At 38.8% G+C, this 22,130-nt stretch overlaps 1 protein-coding gene and 1 pseudogene across 7 annotated transcripts in view; one reads left to right on the top strand and one right to left on the bottom strand.

Annotated features, from left to right (window-relative positions):
- The window catches only part of PTPRM (protein tyrosine phosphatase receptor type M), a 901,381-nt gene that overhangs the window by 496,422 nt on the left and 382,829 nt on the right, over nucleotides 1–22,130 (bottom strand). For all 7 annotated transcript variants that reach the window (XM_075533118.1, XM_075533119.1, XM_075533122.1 and 4 more), the window contains 2 exons: nucleotides 12,776–12,950; nucleotides 5,697–5,990 (listed from right to left, as the gene is read on the bottom strand). In XM_075533118.1, the coding sequence (XP_075389233.1) occupies nucleotides 5,697–5,990; nucleotides 12,776–12,950 (469 nt within the window). The remainder of the gene's footprint in view (nucleotides 1–5,696; nucleotides 5,991–12,775; nucleotides 12,951–22,130) is intronic.
- On the top strand, nucleotides 4,624–5,017 carry LOC142427822 (large ribosomal subunit protein eL36 pseudogene; annotated as a pseudogene).

The following is a 22,130-nucleotide window of genomic DNA, read 5'->3' as shown; positions in this document are numbered from 1 at the left end:
AAAAAGAACACAGATGTATTCTTTCCCATGTACCTTGCAGCACAGTTCACAAGAGCAAGGAGCTGGAAGCAACCCAAATTCACATCAGCAGAAAAAAAATTTTAAAACGTTGGTACATACACACAATATAATACTATGCATTCCTAAAAATCTGAGATGAAGCCATGAAACACACAACATCCCTTTCATATGCATATCTTTTTTTTTATCTCTTTTCTTCTTTTACATTTTATTAGGGACTCATACAACTCTTACCACAATCCACACATATACATACATCAACTGTATAAAGCACATCCATACATTCCCTGCCCCAATCATTCTCAAGGCATTTGCTCTCCACTTAAGCCCCTTGCATCAGGTCCTCTTTTTTTTCCCCTCCTCCCTCCCCCTTCCCCCCTCCCTCATATGCCCTTGGTAATTTATACATCGTTGTTTTGTCATATCTTGCCCTATCCGGAGTCTCCCTTCCCCCCTTCTCTGCTGTCCCTCTCCCAGGGAAGAGGTCACATGTGGATCCTTGTAATCAGTTCCCCCTTTCCAACCCACTCGCCCTCCACTCTCCCAGCATCGTCCCTCACACCTTGGTCCTGAAGGTATCATCCACCCTGGATTCCCTGTACCTCCAACCCTCATATGCACCAGTGTACAGCCTCTGTCCTATCCAGCCCTGCAAGGTAGAATTTGGATCATGGTAGTTGGGGGGAGGAAGCATCCAGGATCCGGGGGAAAGCTGTGTTCTTCATCGATACTACCTCACACCCTAATTAACCCATCTCCTCTCCTAAACCCCTCTATGAGGGGATCTCCGTTGGTCGACACTTGGGCCTTGGGTCTCCACTCTGCACTTCCCCCTTCATTTAATATGATATATATATACATATATACTCATATGCATATCTTACAAAGCACTTTTACAGGAGAGACTTCACTTCAGCTGGGATCACTTTTTAAAGATCAGGGTTGGAGGGAATGCCCATTTAGTTGCTGCTATAAAAAACTGTCTAGGCCCTTACAGAAGGGTCGTGTGGAGCAGACAAGCCAGCAAGAGTGCAGTGTAGCACCAATGAAACATACAGCTTTCCTCTTGTGCTTTAATGCTTCCTCTTCCCCACTATCATGGCCCTAATTCTACCTCACAAATCTGGCTAGACCAGAGCATGTACACGGGTACACATAAGAGCTGGAAACATAGGGAATATAGGACAGATAAGCCCTTCAGGACCAATATTGAGAGTGGCCATACTAGGATAAGGGGAAGGTGCGGGGACAAAGGGAGGACCTGATCACAATGACCTACCTATAACGCCCTCCCAGGGGGATGGACATCAGAGAAGGGGGTGTGGGGAGACATTGGACAGTGCAATACATGCAAAAGTAATAACAAATTGTAAATTATATAGAGTTCATGAGGGAAGGAAGGCAGGGAGGGAGGGGGAAAAATGAGAAGCTGATACCAAGGGCTCAAGTAGAAAGAAAATGCTCTGAAAAGGATGATGGCAACATATATACAAATGTGCTTGAGACAATGGATGTATGTATGGATTGTGGTAAGAGTTGTACGAGCCCCCAATAAAATGACTTCTTTTCATTGTGCGAAGGTACCCCAAATCAATAGACCCTGCTACAAGAGACAGACAACAGAAAAGTGGGAGAAGAGAGACATCGGTCAATATAAGACGTGAAAAACTAATTTATAAATTATCAAGGGTTCATGAAGGTGGGAGGATGGGGAAAAAATGAAGAGCTGACACCAAGGGCTCAAGTAGAAAGAAAATGTTTCGAAATTGATGATGGCAACAAATGTAAAAATGTGCTTGACGCAATGGATGGATGGATAGTGATAAGAGCTGTATGAACCCCCAATAAGATGATTTCTTTAAATAATAATAAATAAGCAAAAAAGAGAATAAGTTTGCTAAGGTGATGAACTGACTATATAAAATTAATTGGGAAATACAAAAAGATTTTTGTGCTCATATTGAACCTATAATTATGCCTCCAATGCTCAGCTTCCATGAATGTTGGTATAATTGTAAATAATGCCAAACGTCATTTTCCAGCAAGTATTAATCACAAGTGTCTGGGATAGTTCTGTCTCGGCAGCAGTCATCTCTGTGCACCTTTTTATTTCTGTCCAGAATGTACTTGTGAAGAGTCTCTGGCAGTTATGTTTTGTGAAAATCAGCACAGAACTACAATGATAATTGAGCACAGAGCCGTTAATCTATATTTTAAATAAATTGTATTAACTCAAAATTTTGTTTAAAAGATTGATAATTGAACCCAGCAGGAAACTCTAGTCCACATGGGGAGGAGGGTAAAATGCATGTCCTGGAGACCACAGGTGCATTTCTTTTGTGAGAAGGAACCAGACTACTGCTATACAAAGGGTGTAGAACTGGTGGTTGTCAAGACTACCATATATTCACTATTTCTATGCTCTTTTTGCTTTTCTAAAATACATATCACTCTGGGAGGCCTGATTTTGTCACTACCAATGCATGTTCATTGACCAATGAATGTTATTGAAAGTTTCACCTTATCATCAGCTAGTTTCTATAAATAGTGTGGCCAAATTTAAGAATTTAATTTTTAAAAGTCAATAATTCATGTATTGTGGTTGATAGCCGTTGTACATTTGTATAATGTCATTTTCTTAACTGTTTTAAATTCTTTAACATTGGCCAAATTAATGACCTTATGCCCAGGAAGATAGGGAATAATGTTCCCTGCTGTAAAATGACAACGAAGTCTCTAAGGCAGCGGTTCTCAACCCTCCGAATGGCGCAACCCATTAATGCAGTTCCTCGTGTTGTGGTGATCCCCCAACCATAAAATTATTTTTGTTGCTACTTCAGAACTGTAATTTTGCTATTGTAATCAATCAGGCGACCCCTGTGAAAGGGTCGTTCAATGCCCTAAAGGGGTCGTGACTCACAGGTTGAGAACCAGGGACATATATAAACTGTAGCTAATTGAATGGATTGGGGCTCACACATAATTCTAGCCCCCATCTATCAACAAGCAGTTAGTTCTTCTGTCATGGCCCTGCTATATACATGGTCTTAAAAAGAAATCACTGATGGTCTAGGTGCTACAGGAAAATGAGGTGAAGAAACTAGATGGTGTCTGGCTTTCAGGAAGAATAGCATCTAGGGTCTTAAAGGCTTGTTTTTAACCAAGTAGCCATCTGAGGCATCAACTAAGTCCCTATGGAAGAAGCACACCAATCTGTATGATCCTAAAGGAGGGAAGGTATCAGAGGTTAAATTGTGAGCACCTCGTTTGCAGAAGGCTATGGATGAGAGTAGAAGCCCTAAATCCATTTCCAAGAATCACACCTAGATCAAGCCTTTGGTGATTTTCCTGTGACCATAGTCACAGCATGTGAAGAGCTTTGGTATCCGACAGAGTATAGTGGACATGATTAAAGTAGATATGGCCGGGTTAAAATGTAACATCTGATTTGGTTCCTTTTCAACCTATTTAAAAGTCCTATTGGTTTAATTAAAAAAAGTGAAGGGGAAATACACATTGATTAAACCTCTGGTGAATCCTCTCTGAACATAGACGAGGGATGTGAATATCCATGTTATCATACCGAGTGCACTGGATGGTGGTTTATGGCAGATGTAGTTAGGTTAAAATAGAAGACCTTATTATTTGATCTCCATTGGATTCATTTTAAAATTGTTCTGGTTTTTAATATTTTCTGTTTTCAATGGTCTTTTTTGTTTTATTTAGTTATTGTTGTTAGATTTTCTGACTCTTGGGCTTTTGTTTTTCTATGTTTTTGGTATAAAAAATCCAGGATAGGTGAAGCCACAGAGAAAGTACTTGAATAATGGTTCACTGGGAGTATAGAGTGGAGATTGGAAGAAGTTGGGAGCTAATAACAGGGAATATAAGAAGCAAATGTTCTAAAATTGATCGTGATAATATTTGTACAACCCTTCTTAATATGATTGAATGATTGAATTGTATTATACTTGGATTATGTTCCAATAAAACTATTTATTAAAAATATAATACATTTCTTCTACTCCTAGTAGGCTGTGATCTAAGTACTTACCAAAGTTAAAATCATAAAACGTGTTGAGAAGTGTCTTCTTAAATAATACTATTTGATGAATTAATTGACATTAAAACATATGACTCTCCTCATTGACTGCAGCTCACAACTTAATACAAGGACTCTTTACTTAGATGGTAGAACTTTAGTAACCCAATATATATATTTTTTTCTTACTTCGTTCTAGAGCAGTAGTTCTCAACTTGTGGGTCACGACCACTTTGGAGGGTTGAACAATGCTGTCACAGGGGTCACCCGATTAATAACAGTAGCAAAATGACAACGATGATGTAGCAACGAAAATAATGCTATAGGTGGGGTCACCCTACATGAGGAACTGTGTGAAAGGGTCGCGGCCTGAGGAGGGTTGGGAACCACTGCTGTTGAGCATTTAGTAGCTCTAAAGAAACCACACTATAACTTTGAATAGAAGTTTCCTTCAGGTTTTAATTTTTGTAAGACTCTACATTTCTCTCTTCATGAACCTTAAACTTATCCATTTAGCATAGTCAATTAAAACATCATTGTGGCTTCCGTCGCAGCACCCATCGAAGAGTCGCAGCCATGGCTGAGCGCTACCCTATGGCCGTGGGCCTCGCCAAGGGCCACAAGGTGACCACGAACGTGAGCAAGCCGAGGCACACCCGCCGCCGCGGGCGCCTCACCAAGCACACCAAGTTCGTGCGGGACATGATCCGGGAGGTGTGCGGCTTCGCACCCTACGAGCGAAGGGCCATGGAGCTGCTCAAGGTCTCCAAGGGCAAGCGGGCACTGAAGTTCATCAAGAAGCGGGTGGGCAAACATATCCGGGCCAAGAGGAAGAGAGAGGAGCTGAGCAACGTGCTGGCCGCCATGAGGAAGGCCGCTGCCAAGAAGGACTGAGGGCCGTGCCCTCCTCTCCCCACCCCCAAAATAAAGTCTTTCCAGAAAAAAAAAAAAAAACATCATTGTGTAGGAAGTCAACTTCTCTATGCAGTCCACAAATCACTCTTGCTTATTTTACAAATGGGCCACATGTCATTGGAAAACAATTCCTCTATTAAATATCCATCAATAAACACACAGCTTTAAAGCTTGTTCTATAATGGAATTTTATTCCAAAGCAGTCCAAGAAACAAACACATTAGTTGTGAAGAAAATATGAAGGGCCCATGTTAGGAGGACCCGATCTATTAATAGACAGTGTCTGTGAACATTAGGAACAACCTACATGACCTAGGTGATACTTATCCAAACCAAACTCATAGCCACTGAGTGGATGACAACTCTTGTCAATCCTATAGGACAGGGTAGAACTGCCCGTGAGTTTCTGAGACTGTAACTCTTTAAGGAAGTAGAAAACCTTGTTGTTCTCCCACCAAGCAGCTGCTCTGTTGTACTAGGATCACTATGAGTCAGAACCAACTCCACAGCACCTAACAACAATTGGCAGACCTTATTGTTCATAGACTGTCAGGCAAAGGTTCACAAACTAAGGGAGTATTTTGTTCACAGACAGGGTAATGATATATCCGGAAAAAAGTCTATTAACTACCTGATAAACACTAATGTGGTATGCTAATACACGCCCCTTCAAAAAAAATGGCCATTAGTTACAGATTTCAGGTTTCCATCTACTCACCAGCACACTTTGTTCGTGTTCTAAGAGCTGGGCCAGGAGATCCAGTGCCACCTTCACCAGGCCTGGTGAGAAGCACACTAATCTCATATTCAGTATCTGGATCAAGGTGCCCAATCTTATAACTTGTAGAATCCACTGGTTGCCGGTCGCTCCAGCTTCCACTGGCAGTGCAATATTCCACTTCTCTTGCAACGATAGGCCCATCCCCGTTGATGGAGTTGGCATTGAGTTGTATCCACAGGTAGGTTGCTCCCACTGAAGCAAGCTGAGGTGGAGCAATAGGAACAGGTGGTTCTACAACATGAAATCAAAGAGCCATTTTCAGACACTTTTGCCTTGAGTTTGAAAAAAGCAAAGTATACATCAATTGTAAGACTTTCAGGAATGAATTTATGAGAGTGATTATATTCACATTAACCAGAAAGGCAAACTAATAAAGTTTTCACCACTTTGAAAGCTATTAAATAAACAATGTTTTTTAAAATCATTTTATTGGGGTCTCGTACAGCTCTTATGAAAATCCACACATATATCCATTGTGTTAAACATATTTGTACATTTGTTGCCATCCTCATTTGTAAGGTAGAATTGGTATCGTGATAATGGGAGGGAGGCAGCATTAAAGAACTAGAGGAAAGCTGTATGTTTCATTGGTGCTATACTGCACCCTGACTGGTTTGTCTTCATCCCACGGCCCTTCTGTAAGGGGATGTCTCCCTCATTCACAGTGCTATGATTTTTTGTTCTTTGATGCCTGATACCTGATCCTATCAATACCTGGTGATCACACAGGCTGGTATACGTCGTCCATATGGACTTTCTTGATTCTCAGCTAGAAGTTTATTTTCAAGCCTTTAAGACGCTATATCTTTTGATAGCCGGGCACCATCCGTTTTCTTCACCACATTTGCTTATGCACCTGCTTTGTCTTCAGTGATCTTGTCGGGAAGGTGAGCATCATGTAATACCAGGTTAATAGAACAAAATGTTCTTGCATTGAGGGAGTACTTGGGTAGAGGCCCAGTGTCCATCTGCTACCTTAATACTAAACCTATAAATATATGTACATAGATCTATTTCCCTATCTTCATATATGAATATATTTACATATATACATGCCTGTAGTTAGACCTCTATAATTGCCCTTTGCATCCTAGTTCTTTCCTCTATTTTCTTTTACTTTCCTCTTGTCCCAAAATCATGTTAAGCCTTCATTTAGGTTTCAGTAATTACTCTTGGTTACACAGCCCTTGATCAAGCTCTACCAGGCCTCCTACACTCTCCTTGCCATCAATTTTAGATCACTTGTTGTTCCCTTGTCCCTGGGTTTAACACTCACCTCCTTTCCCCCACCTCCCTCCCTCCCATGTCCCCCCAGAACCACCAGTCCCAATGTTTTCTCTTCCAAATTGTTTATCCCGCCTATCTTATCTAGATAGATCTGAAGAGATATTAATATGAACAAAAACAAGACAGAGCAAAACAAGGCAACAAAAGCAAAACAAATAAAAACCAAGGACAAAAAAGAAAAAAAACCTATAAATAGTTCAAGGTCTGTTTGTTGACATTTAGGAGTGTTTTCTGGTCGAGTCTGATGGGGTGCCATGCCCTGGCCCCAAAGTTTATTTTTGGTTTTCCCTGGGGATTTCATTGCTCTGCTCCACTTGCTGTTCTGTTACACGCCCTTAGTGTTTTGCCTTGGTGTGGTGGGGTCAGATTGGGCGCAATTCCTGCTCTGTGTCTCCAGTGTTGTTCCCTGTAGCACTATGGATCAGTGAGGGGCGTGCTGTATCATACTGGGGCCGGCCCCATGGTCCTCTCTGTGCATTGGCTGCTCTGAGCAGGAATATTATCCTCAGCCATCACCATTTTCAAAACATTTCTTTCTACTTGAGCCCTTGGTATCAGTTCCTCATTTTTTTCCCTCCCTCCCCTACCCAGCCTTGCTCATGAACCCTTGATAATTTATAAATTATTATTTTCTCATGTCTGACACTGACTGATGTCTCCCATCACCCACATTCCTGTTGTTCATCCCCGAGGGGGTTATATGTAGATCACTGGCGTCTGTTCCCCCTTTCTCCTCCTACCTTCCCCCTACCGTCCTGTTATCACTACTGTCATTATGGGTCCGGAAGGGGTTATCTATCCTAGATTCCCTGTATTTCCAGCTCTTATCTGTACCTGTGTACATGTTCTGGCCTAGCCAGATTTGTAAGGTAGAATTGGGATCATGATGATGTGGGGGAAGAATCATTAAAGAACTAGAGGAAAATTGTATGTTTCATCGGTGCTATATACTGCACACTGACTGGCTTGTCTCTTCCTTGTGACACTTCTGTAAGCGAATTCCAACTGTCTATAGATGGGCTTTGGGTCTCCACTCCACACTCCCTCAAATTCACATTGATATGAATTTTTTTTTCTGGGACTTTGATGCCTGATACCTGATCCCATCGACACCTCATCACACAGGCTGGTGTGCTTCTTCCATGTGGACTTTGTTGCTTCTCAGCCAGAATGCACTTGTTTATCTTCAAGTCATTAAGATGTCAGATGCTATATTTTTTGATAGCCAGGCACCATCTGTTTTCCTCCCCACATTTGCTTATGCACCCATTTTGTCTTCAGCAATCATGTTGGGAAGGTGAGCATCATGAAATGCCAGGTTATTAGAACAAAGTGTCCTTGCATTGAGGAAATACATAAGTAGAGGCCCAATATCTGTCTCCTACCATAATACTTAACACATAAATGTATGTACATGGATGCATTTCCCTAACATTATATATAAATATATTTACATATGTACATGCCTATATTTAGACCTTTATAAATGTTCTTTACTTCCTAGTTCTTTTCTCTATTTCCTTTTACTTTCCTCTTGTTCCACTATCATGTTTGGCCTTCATTCGGGTTCAATAATTCCTCTCTTCTCAGTTACACTGAGCTTATTCAAATAAGTATACACTAATTTATTTGGGCCTACTGTTTTTTCTCGTTTTATAATGACAGGGGGGATTTTTTCCTTTTTTTTCCCCACACTCATGATAACTTGTCTTTTATTTTTTTCCACTAATGATAACTTGTAAAAGCTATCTTCTGCAATAGAAGTAAAGATTTAGGAGGTCCTTCACTGTCAACAGTTTTATTGAGAATGTCCTCAAAATTATCAAGGCATCTGTTGGTCATACTAATAAATTCACTTTCCTTATATTTATATCCCCCCAAATATTCTAAAAATATTGTTTATTGATATATTGAAACATTATCTAAAATATAAAGTTTCAGTTTATTTCATTATTAATGAATTTCAGTAAAACTTGTTTCCCCCAAAATATCCATAGCCTGCTCATCCAGCTAGAGAATTAAAAAGGCTGAACAAAGAAGTGCACCTTTCTGCTGTTCTGAGTACATCATTAAAGCAGAACATCGAAAGGAAGCTCTGAAGTACACACAGCACAAGCTATGCTCAGCTTAATAAAACTAACAAATCAATAGCAAAAAGAAATCAATCCTTTTTTCAACCCAATGAAAACTCCTGTCATTGTTTCAAACCTGAATTTCATTGTTGGAGAAGAGAAAAAATTTAAGCTCGATATAAATAGTATTAGGAGCAAGCATGGCTTCCCAGGCAATGTCACTATGAGGGCATACCAGACATGATCATGGGAAATAAGACAACTGTAGGAAACACCATAAGTTCTAACTTATAACTACTGCAGGAAGTCAAAATCTAGTTCTGTTTGTTTTCATACCAGAAATATTGTCTCAGGTGGTTTGTGCCTTTTTGGTGTATTTCTGTTCCTAACTCTTCATTTAGCTCATACAAATGCAAAGTAAAGCTTACAGTCTTGTTACAGGCCTGCACACTGCAACTACGCCCACACCCCTACCCTGGGAGACTCAGCACACTGATGCTCACTATGGTCCTGATGAACAGAATCTCAGGGCAGTTAGCAGCACCTGATACGATGCCAGCTCTCCTTAGATCAATGAATTAAGAAAAGAGCAGTATCATGTCCTTTTTTTTTTTTAATCTTTTTTTTTTATCATGTCCTTTTGTTGGACTGGGTTTCTTGTTCTTTTTTGGACACAATGGTAATAAGTCATACAGATTTTTATTTAGGGAAATGCAAATTTAGTATAAATTTACTAAAATGCTATTCTTACACTTTAATAAACTAAAACTTTCTGCTGGCTCTTCTTTTCCTCAAACAATTCTGACTTCATTCACAATGATTTAACATCAATTTATACCATTATAGGCGATTCCTTGAACCAAGACATGAAATGAACCTTTTATTGTACATCCTAAGGCAGAAAGAGCAGTTAATTACTTTCAAGTTGCAAAACTAGCAAAGGCTGTTGCACTGCCATTCAAAATACAACTCAGGGAACAAGGTCAGAATCTAGCAATTTCGCCAATTCATTAAACTATTGCTCATATGGTAAAATAGATGTGGTTTTAATGTCTTTTATGGTCCTAAAATATTTCTTCAGTGACTCCCTATTAGGGAAAAAAATAGAAAATAAATTAAATTAGTGAGAAATGTCCCAAAGTACTTTTGGCTTACAGAAAGAATCAGCATATGAATTAGCCAATTTTTTAAGTTTTAGAGAATTTTTCCCCAAATTAAGAATACATATTCATTTACACAAAATGATAAAAAAAATTTTAAAGATATTTCTTGACACAAGTGAAATTTAAAGGACTTGATAATACTAATTTGAAATTAAGTCAATAAGGAAAAAATTTAAACATATATACAAAAATAAAATTGCTATATATTAGTTGTCCAACTGCTCCTAAAAAGATTTAAAAGCAGAGAAGTTTGCAAGGCCAGTTCTACTACGACAGCGTTGCTATGAATTGTAATCAACTTGACAGCATTGAGGTTTATTTGTTTTGTTTTGAGAAAAATATCATTGTACTTTTTACAACATTGTTTCAAGAAAATACTTTACAAAAGGTGCCTAGTAGATGATCTAGTTTTCCAAAGAAATGAATAGAAAAACTTCTGTACTGTAAATGGAGGAAGAGTCAATTTTCAGATTGAAGCCATAGCTGTATGCCATTTTGTCACTTGTTTTGGCAATGTATGGAGATGGGAAGAAGCGTCTGAGCATTTTTATCATAGTGAGTCAACATGCCATTCCACTGTCATGGGCTAGAAAAATTTGATATCCAAAAGTGGAAAAAAGAAAACCCACTCATTCTTTGCATTTGTTGTTCAAGTAGATAAAACATCTTATATTCCCTTATGACAACAAATGAACTTCTCCATGGAGGAAATTTTTTTGAGAAATTTCTAGATTTGTATTATTCTGATCACCAATGAAGCTTGGTGTTTTTATAACAGGGCCACTCATTAGAACTAGAGAGTATTATTTAACTCAGACGAGAAAAACAATAGCAAAGAACTAGTCCAAGAGGATAATAAACATAATCATAACAATAGGGAACTCAGCCATGGGGACAGCTAAGGGGCTCTGCTGGGCTTGGTGGTAACGCCGTGGCCACATTTCTCACTATGACTCCTCACTTCCCAGACAGACATCAGGTGGGACAATGTGTGCAACTATGAACCGTTTTTAGTTTTATTGTAGGTATTAAACTTGAATGAAAACATTGGTCAGACAGGTCAGGTGAAATTTAACCACAACTCAAAGTATACATGAAACTAATATGGCAAATACGTTACTCCAGCAAATGTGTATTTCCTTAAACTGAACACTAGCTGTTGTCTGAGATGAATAATTCTTGGAGTGGTTTCACTGAAAAACATTTTCTCTAAAATGTGTGCTTAACAATCAAAATGTTAATGTTCTGATTTTACAACAGGTGCATATGCCCAGATCACATACAGATTATGCAACATGGACAATGTTGCCAGTCAGATTTAATATAGGTAATTTAATATTTCAATGGGTGAGCTAAGGTAGTTTTGTGTGTGTGTGTGAATTCCTTATGAACACTACTAACAGATATATCAAAGAGTAAGCATCATCCCCATCACCATCCTCAGTCCATCATGCCCTAATGCATATTGGCAGCTTACTCTGTGCCTTGCTTAAGTACTGCACTGGTTTTCAGCAGATCCATGTGATCGTTCAATGAGGCAAGTAACATCATTTGATCCATTTTCTATATGAAGAAACGGGAGCACCAAAAGTATAAACTACTAGCCCCCGGTCACATAGGCAAATGGAGTTCTAGGATTTATCTCGGGCAATCTTTAACATTATATATCGAGAAATTGGATGATAAGAGCCTAGTAATAGCCGATCCAGAAGAAATCCACTTTACCTCCCAGATTTAACAAATAGTAGGGAGGAAAGTAAAGGAAGCCACCATTATACGTCTTGTCTAAAAATGTTTTGTGATACATCTAATGTCAAATTATTCTCCCTGGACAAATATTGCTATAGTAGTTCAAAACTATAAAATCCTTGGCCTACCACCACCAGTGACAAAAGGCTAAAATCAGGTATATCAGCTAAAGGGAATTTATGTCTTTGCTGTTTAGGTTTTGGTTTATTTCCTCTTTTCCCACTTTCTTGAATATAATGCCTCAATATTTCACTCATGCAGAATATCATAAGAGAACCTAAGTGGGGCATTGTGAATGTTAAAAAGTATTATCAATATGGTTTGTGTGATGTGATTGAATATTTTTATATGGATATTACTTCATTTTATTAACCATACTACTATTATAATCACCCAGTCTGGTGAATATTTGCATTTTAAGTGATTTTCTTTCTGTAGAAGAATTTCATTCCTTAACAAAATGTGAAGGTTGTAATCTCTGTATATTGAGTTGGCATAAGAACTTGCATAGAGTACATTCATTTTTATGTATACAACTAAACCAACATAAAGTATGTTTGTCAAAAATATTGCTCATATGAAAAATCTGTACTTAAAATACAATCCCTCAGCATAGCCTCCTGCCAAAATACTGTTCAGAAATATTTTTTTAAAAAGTCTGAGCTTTAAACAAAAAGTGAACTACAAATTGTCTAATGCATCTGCTTTAATAGACTATTTGGGGGTATAAAAGTATATTAAATACCTTTGACTACCAATTCTGCATAGTTTGATATTCCAACACCTCCTTCAGTGCGAATCATGCAGCGGTACTTCCCTGCATCGCGTTTTGTTGTATTCACAACATTAAATGAAGCTATGAATCGCCGAGAACTAGTCACCTTTATTTCCTTCAGAGGTGCATCTCGTACGTCAATACCCTGTATAAAGGGAAGGGGGGGGGGAAACAGAAGAAACCATATCAGTTGTCATATCAAAACAGTAAGACGGGATATCACGGATATTCTTTTCATGCCGGCCTTGGTTTCAATGTTTATTTCCTTTGGGCCATTGCTCCATGGGAACAGCTGACAAAGAAACTGAACATCTGCCATGGTCAACAATACAACAATGGAGTGATGCAAAATTAAGTGTGTGGAAATGTCTTATTTTGCCCCTTCAATAAATTAATATAGGCTAAATCAGTGCAGTAAGAGGAAAGAGAAAAGCATCATTTGGTCTTTCATAATATTTTACCTTATTTTTATACTAATATAAGAATTAAAAGGAACTCATACCTACTTTATTACTGACCTCATTTAATACACTTGAATAAACAAGTCATTTATCAAGAATAACATTTAAAAGCCTAGGTTAGGTAGTAAGATATTCCCTATTCTATCACACCAAGTGCCACAGTGGTTACGCATAGTGCTGCTAACCTCAGCCAGCAGCTAGAAACAACCAACTGCCCAGGCAAAAAATATGGGGGTATCCCAGAGGGATGTCCACATTGTTGTATCTTTTGTTTGTTTATATTGGCTTTTGTTTCCATGCCTTTAGTGCTTTGTTTTGTTTTGTTTCTTTTTGTTTGATTGCTTCATTACTTGCTGGTTGGTTGTTGCTGGCTAAAGTACTGGGCCAAATGGGGGTTCAATGTGTCATGACATGAACGGCAAAGTAAACTTCAGTTGTGCATATTCCCTGGGCAAGCAAATGGATTCCGGGTGCCCCAATCCAAGAACAGTTAGTTCTGATAACATGGTCCAGCTCAATACTCGCCTTCATGAAATGATCACTGAAGATAAGGGTGCTGCAGCAAAGTGTGGTGAAGAGAACAGAGGTGCCCAGCTGTCAATCAGAATAGTGTCTGGGGTCTTAAAAGCTTTTATTCAAACGATCAAGTATTCAACTGAGGACTCAACTAAGTCCGCATGGAAGAAGCACATCAGTTCATGTGACGCAAAGATGACAAGTACAAAATTTAAATATGACAAAGGGAAAAGTATCAGAGTTTGAACTGTGAACACCTAGTTTGTGGAAGGCCAGAGGGGAGAGAGGGAGCCCCAAATCCATCTGCAGAGTGTCTAGTCAAATTAAGCTTCTGGCAGATTCCTCCACTAGCCCCAGGGAAAGGCCTGGAATAGCCTTACTATCAAACAAAAATCATTGTACTCCTGGTTAGGCTGGATACAATTTAATACTTGGCCTTGCTCTAGAGTCTAGACCCAAGCTGAATTTGTTCAAGGTACAAGGATTTCTTCCTTGATCCTGGGTTTTGGGATATTGATGGAAGTCTTTTCCTCTGCTCATTGTCATATTCGTATCTTCATATTGCTATTGTTTTGTCCTTACCACTTCATTTCATATTTGTTCTTCATTGTTTCCGTTGGGTTTAATAGTTTATGATGCACAGAGTGGATGTATAGAGATAATAACTGATGAAAAAGGAGGGTAGGGGGGTGATGGGGAAGGTGAGGGGATTTCAGGAGTAAAGACTGAAGGCGGGAGGGGGAGGGAGCACTAGAACTAAATGCTATTACACCTCTCATTATAAAGGTGATTCAGTCATAGGGGGTGGAGTTCAGAAATTGACTGTCGTAACGATTGTACAATTCTTCTTGACACGATTGAATTGTATGATGTGGATGATGTGCCAATAAAACTGAAAAAGAGAAAAAGAAATTGAAAAAGAGAGAGAGAGAGAGAAAGAAAGAAGGAAGGAAGTTAGGAAGACGGGCTATCCACTCCCATAGAGTTACAGTCTGCAACCTACAGAGGCAGGTGTGCCTTCCTTACGGGGCTGCCATGGACTGGAACTGGCTCGATGGTAGTAAGGTGAGGCCAGCCTAAGAGAGCCTAGCGGATGTGGCCTGGCTTTAGGATGCTCCTCATTGCTATACAAACTAAGCAGAAGTAGATGAGTAAATATTGATTGGTAATGACATGTACCAAGAGAGAAATTCTTCTCTACATCCCATATTCTCAATACCACAAAATCAAGTTCCACCATTGGTAGAGCTTGGTCTTTTATTTTCTCCAAAATTAAAAATGTATTTACTCTTTCTACTTGGAGATCCTTTCGGTGTTTCCTATGCAAGGTAAGTCAAAATGCATCACTACTAGGGTTTTTATCCATACTTGTGTGAATTTATTCCAAATAAAATGTTTAAACATGTTCTGTTGTCAGTGGATGAAGGTGGAAAAATTTCTATCAGTAATTCATTTGTAATAATTTTTCTAGTGTGCCTTCAAATACAAATGTCCAGTGAAACAGTGCTATCTGAGGGGGTCTGCTGGGCCACCTAAACTAAAAACAGAGAGGTCAATTCAGAAAGGGATGCCTACTGTTTCGGAGTTTCCATAGGTGTCATCTTTATAGAGTTTCACAAAGGACAGAACATAACAAAAGGCTTACCATTAAGTTTTATGAGAATTGAAAATCGCTTCATAAGAAAAAGGTCAGGAAAGTGTGTCAATGAATTATTTTTTCTTTTCTATCATGAGAATGCACTTAGTCACTCTGTCAGGTTAGCAAGAGATGTCCTAAGAGAATTTCACAAGGAAACCTTACCCCAATCCCCTATAGCACCAGCTTGGCCCTTTCAACTTTCTTTCTCCTGCCCACCCCCCACCCCCGCCCCCAAACCCAGAGAACATGCAAAAGGAACATGGTGTGAGTCCCTCAAGGATGGGCATGTGCCATTATGACTTACAGATATCAAAGGAGGCAGAATTCTTTGAGAAAAGGGTTAGGAGATGGAAACGGTAAAACAGTCAAAAGTGTAGCAATCTAGATGGAGGCTATGTTCAGAAAGAATAACTTCATATTTGATACCTTTAGTTTGTCAGAGCTTTCTATAGTTTTATAGCAATACTTCTTGACTTATTTTCATAGTTTAAAGTAAAAAAATAAGGCTGCAGATATTAGTTCTAAAATATTTTTTCATAATTATGGGAGAAGAGGTTGTCTTTAGCATATTATTTGTATTATGAATGTAAAAAAAGGCACACACTTAACGGCTAATGGATGATACTCAGCACAATGTCAATTTGTTTATCCCCTAGCAATAATGTTGGGGCACCAAACATTTGCATTCTCACAGAGGTGAACAAAAGAAAAGTGGTTACTGTAGTTATGAATCTGTGATCTAGTGGAATCACAGACTTGAAATAGACACGTAATCACCAGTGGTGATCAGATGGGTCGCAGAATCCACAACGTGGACCACTTTAAATATGGTGTCAGTGGGAAGCTAATTTGAAGAAGAGCTATTTGAGCTGAGATCTGAAGGGCATGTATGGTTACCAGATAAACAAGGAGGTTACATTCCTGAAGCAAAATTTATTAGAAAAAGTTAAGGCAGCCAGGATAACTGGCGTTAGTAGACAAATGGCCAGGTATTGAAGGATTACAGGTTACACTCAAAAGTTTGTGATTATAGGTAACAAAAGGATAAGTTACAAAATAATAAAGCTCACTTGTATTATTTATTGATTTATATTATTGCAAGTCCTCTAAAATATTTAATCTGTGAAATTCTTCTGGGCAATATATCCTAATGAGCACGAATGTGGGAATTATAGGCCTAGATCAACTGGACTTAGTTTTCTTAGAACCTCATGTTCCTATGTGCCTTATTGTTGTAAGTTGCCCTAGAGTCAACACCAAGTCAGGGAGACCTGAAAAGAGAGAATGTACCGCACTGATCGAGCTGTTGTGCAAATTTAAGATTATGCAAGTATACCAAACCAGCAAAAGGACTGCCCAGATATCCCTACCTGAGCTCTGAACCCACTGAGCAGTTAGCTTAAAGGGAGAGGCAGGAGCATTGAACCAAACTCCAGCTTTAATACTGACAAACCTGAGAATCAGAATATGGTTTTTGTAGGCAATAATAAATGGTTTCATTATACTGACTTTCCAACAAACACATAAACATGTGCACACACACAATCACAGACCATTCTGGAACATAGCAAGGCCTCAGCATACTTTGGGGTACATTTTAAGATACCCAGAAGAGAGACACAGCATTCCTGTAACAATTACCTCCTAAAGGAATGGGCTCGCTGTAGACACCCAAGGCTTCTCTCTGGGAAACTAAGAGGCTGGGAAGGCTACACTAGTAGAATTCCACCCACAAAGAAGGAACTATCACAATAGAAAGCTTCATCAAGATTATCTTAGTATTTATTGTCTATCAAGCAGTCTTGCTAAGTACTTCAAAAAATCATAAATCAGAACCAGAAGATGTGGTCTTATGTTTTTCATTAGTCGAGCTCCTAAATTTTGTCTGACAGAAAATGCCAATAGCCTCTAGCATCGTTAATATAATAGACTTAATAGGAGGAATGTTCCTCTATTCTGTATATTTAATTCCCATTTTCTCCCCCAGATATATGAACATTCAAATTCCAACTTTAATGAATAACCCTGGAGTTACCATTTCATAAAATTAAATTTGTGATTTTTCAAACTTAAAATGTAACAAAACATAAAAAACTAAAATCTGCACGATGGGAACAATAGATAACATTGTGATAAACATAAAGGTTGTAAAGAGCTGCATTTTACTTGGATCCACAATCAATGCTCATGGAAGCAGCCGTCACGAGATCAAATGACAGGTTGCATTGGGTATATTTGCTGCATAAGACCTCTGGAAAGTGCTGACCAGCAAGGACTGAGGTGCCCCTGACTCAAGTCATAGTATTGTCAATCGCCTCATAGGCATGTGAACGCTGAACATTGAGTAAGAAAAATCAATGTATTTGAATTATGGTTCTGGCCAAAAGTACTGGAAATGTCATGGACTTCCAAATCAATAAACAAATTAATGTGGCTTGGGAGGAATACAGCTCCTTAGAAACAAGATGGCGAGACTTTGTCTCATGTACTTTTCTGGACATGCTTATCAGGAGAGACCAATCCTGGGAAAGGGCGTCATGCTTGATAAGGAAGTAGGACAGTGAAAAAGACAAGAGAGCCTGCCTGCAAGGGTGGGCTGGGACAGAGAGCTAATATGAGGCTAGTGCAGGATTGCTCTAGTGTACAGTGATTGCTCTTTTGTTCCACTGACACAGCAGCACCTAACAACAATGACAGCAATGAAAGGCAAATGCCACATCTGAAAAGAGAAGCTTACTGAACAATAAGCCACCCAATTATTTATGTATGTAGTTATTTACAGCAAGAATCCAGTAAGCACATGCTTCTACAGTATATCTACAGTCTTCTTGCAATGCTTTCCTTAATAGAATAAGCCTATTTCAAAAGGATAGTTATTCAAAAGAATGTTATTCTATTCATGTTGGCTGTAATAAAACTACGAAATACTCCTTTTTGGATTTATACACATGAATATATAAAAGGGACTTGAAAAGGATAATAAAAACCCATTATCTATTCATTTCATTTTTCATGAGCTTTAGGAGAGAGGCAAACACATTGCTTCAGAATTTCCATATCTTCATGCCACAGATGCATTTGTTGCAATGGATCCTGCCTTTAACTAGCAACTGTACAGTACTAACGCCTCATGTAAACGTTCATTGTTCTTTTTTTCTTAATCCTGTGTATTTTGGTACACAGAAAGTTAGACTGAGCTTCTTTATGAAAAATTCTGAGCAGCTTAGACAACTAAGTACAGGCACAGACATTTGAGTTTAGAATCCATATAAACACACTGTCTTTGAATCCATACCAACTGATAGTGACCCGACAGGACAGCGTATAAGTGCTCCTTGGGGTTTTAAGACTGAATCTTTATAGGAACAGATAAGTTTTCCCTCATTTTTCTCCCACAAAGAGCTTACATTTCTGAACAAACCATTACTAGCTCAGGGTTTAACTCAAAGTACCAAAATAGCTCCTTTTATAATCAGCATAGGGATAGAGGGAGCGGGGTGGAGAGGGGGAACTGATTACAGGGATGTACATATGACCTCCTCCCTGGGGGACGGACAACAGAAAAGTGAGTGAAGGGAGACGTCGGACAGTGCAAGATATGAAAAAATAATAAATTATAAATTATCAAGGGCTCATGAGGGAGGGGGAGTGGGGAGGGAAGGGGGAAAATGAGGAGCTGATGTCAGGGACTTAAGTGGAGAGCAAATGTTTTGAGAATGATGAGGGCAACGAATGTACAAATGTGCTTTACACAATTGATGTATGTAAGGATTGTGATAAGAGTTGTATGAGCCCCCAATAAAAAGATTTGAAAATTTTTTATGTCTTTCTAAAAAACCGTAAGTAATTTTTATTAAATCAGTCACACTATGTGGATTCAAGCATTCGTAAGACTAAGACTTGCAGGGCACACAGGAGTTCCCTCATAGTGAAGGAGGGAGAATGAAATAGAGCCACAGAGGAGAGCTTTGCGAGAGTTAAGAACCAGAAGTGATCGTGGACTTACAGAACCAGTACAATGGCTTCCACACAGACTCGCGCTTCTGAGGAGGGCAAGCGATGGGCCCAGCGAAGCAGAACACAGGTTTGTTAGGGTTAGGGTCAGGGTCAGGGTCAGGGAATGTGACACACTGAATACCCACCCAAACATGTACATACACGTATATAGATAACATCCTGATGTCAATGAAGAGAGGAAAGTCAAGCAAATGAATGATACAAATTTATCAGTAAGCCTGTATTGGGCTGAAGAAAAAAGTGTAGGAGGCCTACTAAGGACTGCTTTCCCCCCCTAGAGATTTGAGTAAAAAAAATGACAAAAAAAGGGATGACAGAGAATATGAAACTGATTGCAAGCATATTTAGAAAACAAAAGTAACCCAAAGCAGACAGAGGCAAGTCAAAGGGTATAAAGCCACACAATCTTATTAAACAAAAGTATGACAACATAAAGCTATAGTTTCTTGACCTATTCTCTATATAGGTCTGCACATTTCTCACTAACACATGCAACAAATTCTGCATTATCCTATTTCATGACAGAAAATTGTCCTATCATTAGCTATAATAAACATACTTTTTAATGTTTTCTACTTTTTTACTGTAATCCCATTTATGGAAATATTTACGTATTGCTATACATTTAGATATTAGGATAATATCTTATTTCCTGGGACTCCAAAGAAAAACCAAACTCATTACTGCCTCAAAGCAACTCAAAAATACTGCTCCGTAGGAATTGTATGGAAGCAGAAAATCCTCTCTTTCTCTGGTGGTGACTGCTGAGTTTGAATCACTGATGCTTTGGTTAGCAGCCAAGTGTTTGATCACTTTACCACCAGGGCTCCTACATTTCCTTGAATTTCTAACAATTATAATTATTAGGTTACAGAAGGGGTTTTGTTAAAGACATTAATAAGAACTTGTGTTATAAATGGCTCCTACAATCAGGGAAGTTTCTAACATTTTTTGAGTATCATAAACACTTAAACTTAGGCTAGAGAATTGGCCAAAATCATTAACCTTTTTACACTAGAACGTTAAAACAGTTGACAAAAATAAAATCTCATCTTGTACAACAAAACAAGTATTAACAAACATAAATAGTCTATTTTTTGTAGGATTTCATAGCTTTAATGGAACAAATTTAGTGATTTTCTGTGGGATACAGACAGATTTTCCCCCAAGTGTCCCCCATATTTGCCTAACCTAATATGCTGCTTGCTAACACATGGTCAAAGTCCATACTCTTGGAGGTCAGCTGCTTAAAGGTTATCTCCCAGAGGGTTATCAGCCAGTTAGAGCAATCAGAGCTTATTGTCTGTCCCACCCTAAGTGTTAAGGATAGTGGATTATTCCCCTGAAGGAGAACCCAAAGGTAAGGTCAAGCCAACTCATGGAGGGTCAAGGTTAGGCTGCCATCTTGATTTTAGAGTCTGCCCATCTTGTCAAAGATGTACCCCTAGTGCCTCCCCTTTCATAGTGTGTACACCCCTAGCTTGTCCCCCTCCTATTGCATGTATGCCTATTGTGCAACCCCATTCTGTTACGATGTAATTAGGGGGGGGGCTTGCATTTCCCCTAAGTCTATATAGGCCATAATTGAAAATAAATTCGGTTCTCTCTGCGCAGACTTGGCTGCTGAGATCATGGCCATCAGGGAGGTGAGCAATTAATTGCATGCTTTATCTTGTCTGTCACTTTATTTTTAACACTCAGTTACACAACTGCCCCCTGGACCCATTCGATTGTGGGGGCCAGTACCCCACAATTTTCTTATTAAAATAAAACAAACCCACTATCATTATGAATGTGAGGCTATAAATATTTATGGGAGCCAATAGCCTAAATTTTCTTCCCAAAATGATGGGTGGGTTTGAAATACCAACTTAGTTAGCAGTTTAATAAATCCTTGACTGTGCCCCCAGCACTCTTTTCTACATAGTATTCTCAAACTAATTTTATCTTTTATATTTTCAAGAATAAATGCCCCATCATTTATTAAATAAAGTATACACTGTAGACATTTGTCCACAGGCTAAGGATATACTTTAAATGTAAACCTTCAATATCTATAAGTGGATATTCCTGCAAATAAAATATATGAACCAAATTAGGCATTATTAAGTACAGTCATGATGACTTAACTGAAGAGCATGTAGTACTTCTAAATTGAATATTGAGAATTGGGCATTCCATTCATTCATTGCGATAGCTAAATATCCTATAAGATTAGTCACATGGAGGGATGCATATAATTTCATTTTATGTTTTTTCAGTAATTTCATACAAATAGAAAAATCCAACTTTGGGAAATTTCTAAGTTATAATAGATTCCTAAAGACTGGGAACCCTTGCAGACTCATTTAATAGGATGAAAATTAACAGAGAATCAGCCAGGAAACAAGGCAGGAGAACAAAAGGACAGAAAAATAAGAAGACGTGAAAATTAAGGGGAAGAAAGAGGAAAGGGAGGCAAGTAAAGAAGGAAACTCACAAATCCACAAAGAAAGATTTCCCCCAAGTGGTCTCCCCCAAATATATGCCAAACTTAGCTGCTTGTGAATGACTACAAACTTGGAGGTCAACAGAAGTAGGTCAGGGGTTATTCTCCCTATGGGTTATCAGCCATCTAGAGAAAACAGTCACCACTGTTTTTCCAACAAGTAGGGCCCACTCCCTCCTGATAAGGATAGTAGAAGTCTGTTTC

This window comes from Tenrec ecaudatus, chromosome 15 (genome assembly GCF_050624435.1).
Source record: "Tenrec ecaudatus isolate mTenEca1 chromosome 15, mTenEca1.hap1, whole genome shotgun sequence".
Taxonomy (NCBI): Eukaryota; Metazoa; Chordata; class Mammalia; order Afrosoricida; family Tenrecidae; genus Tenrec; species Tenrec ecaudatus.
Note: the sequence above shows the minus strand (reverse complement) of the source record. Positions and strands in the feature narration are given on the sequence as shown.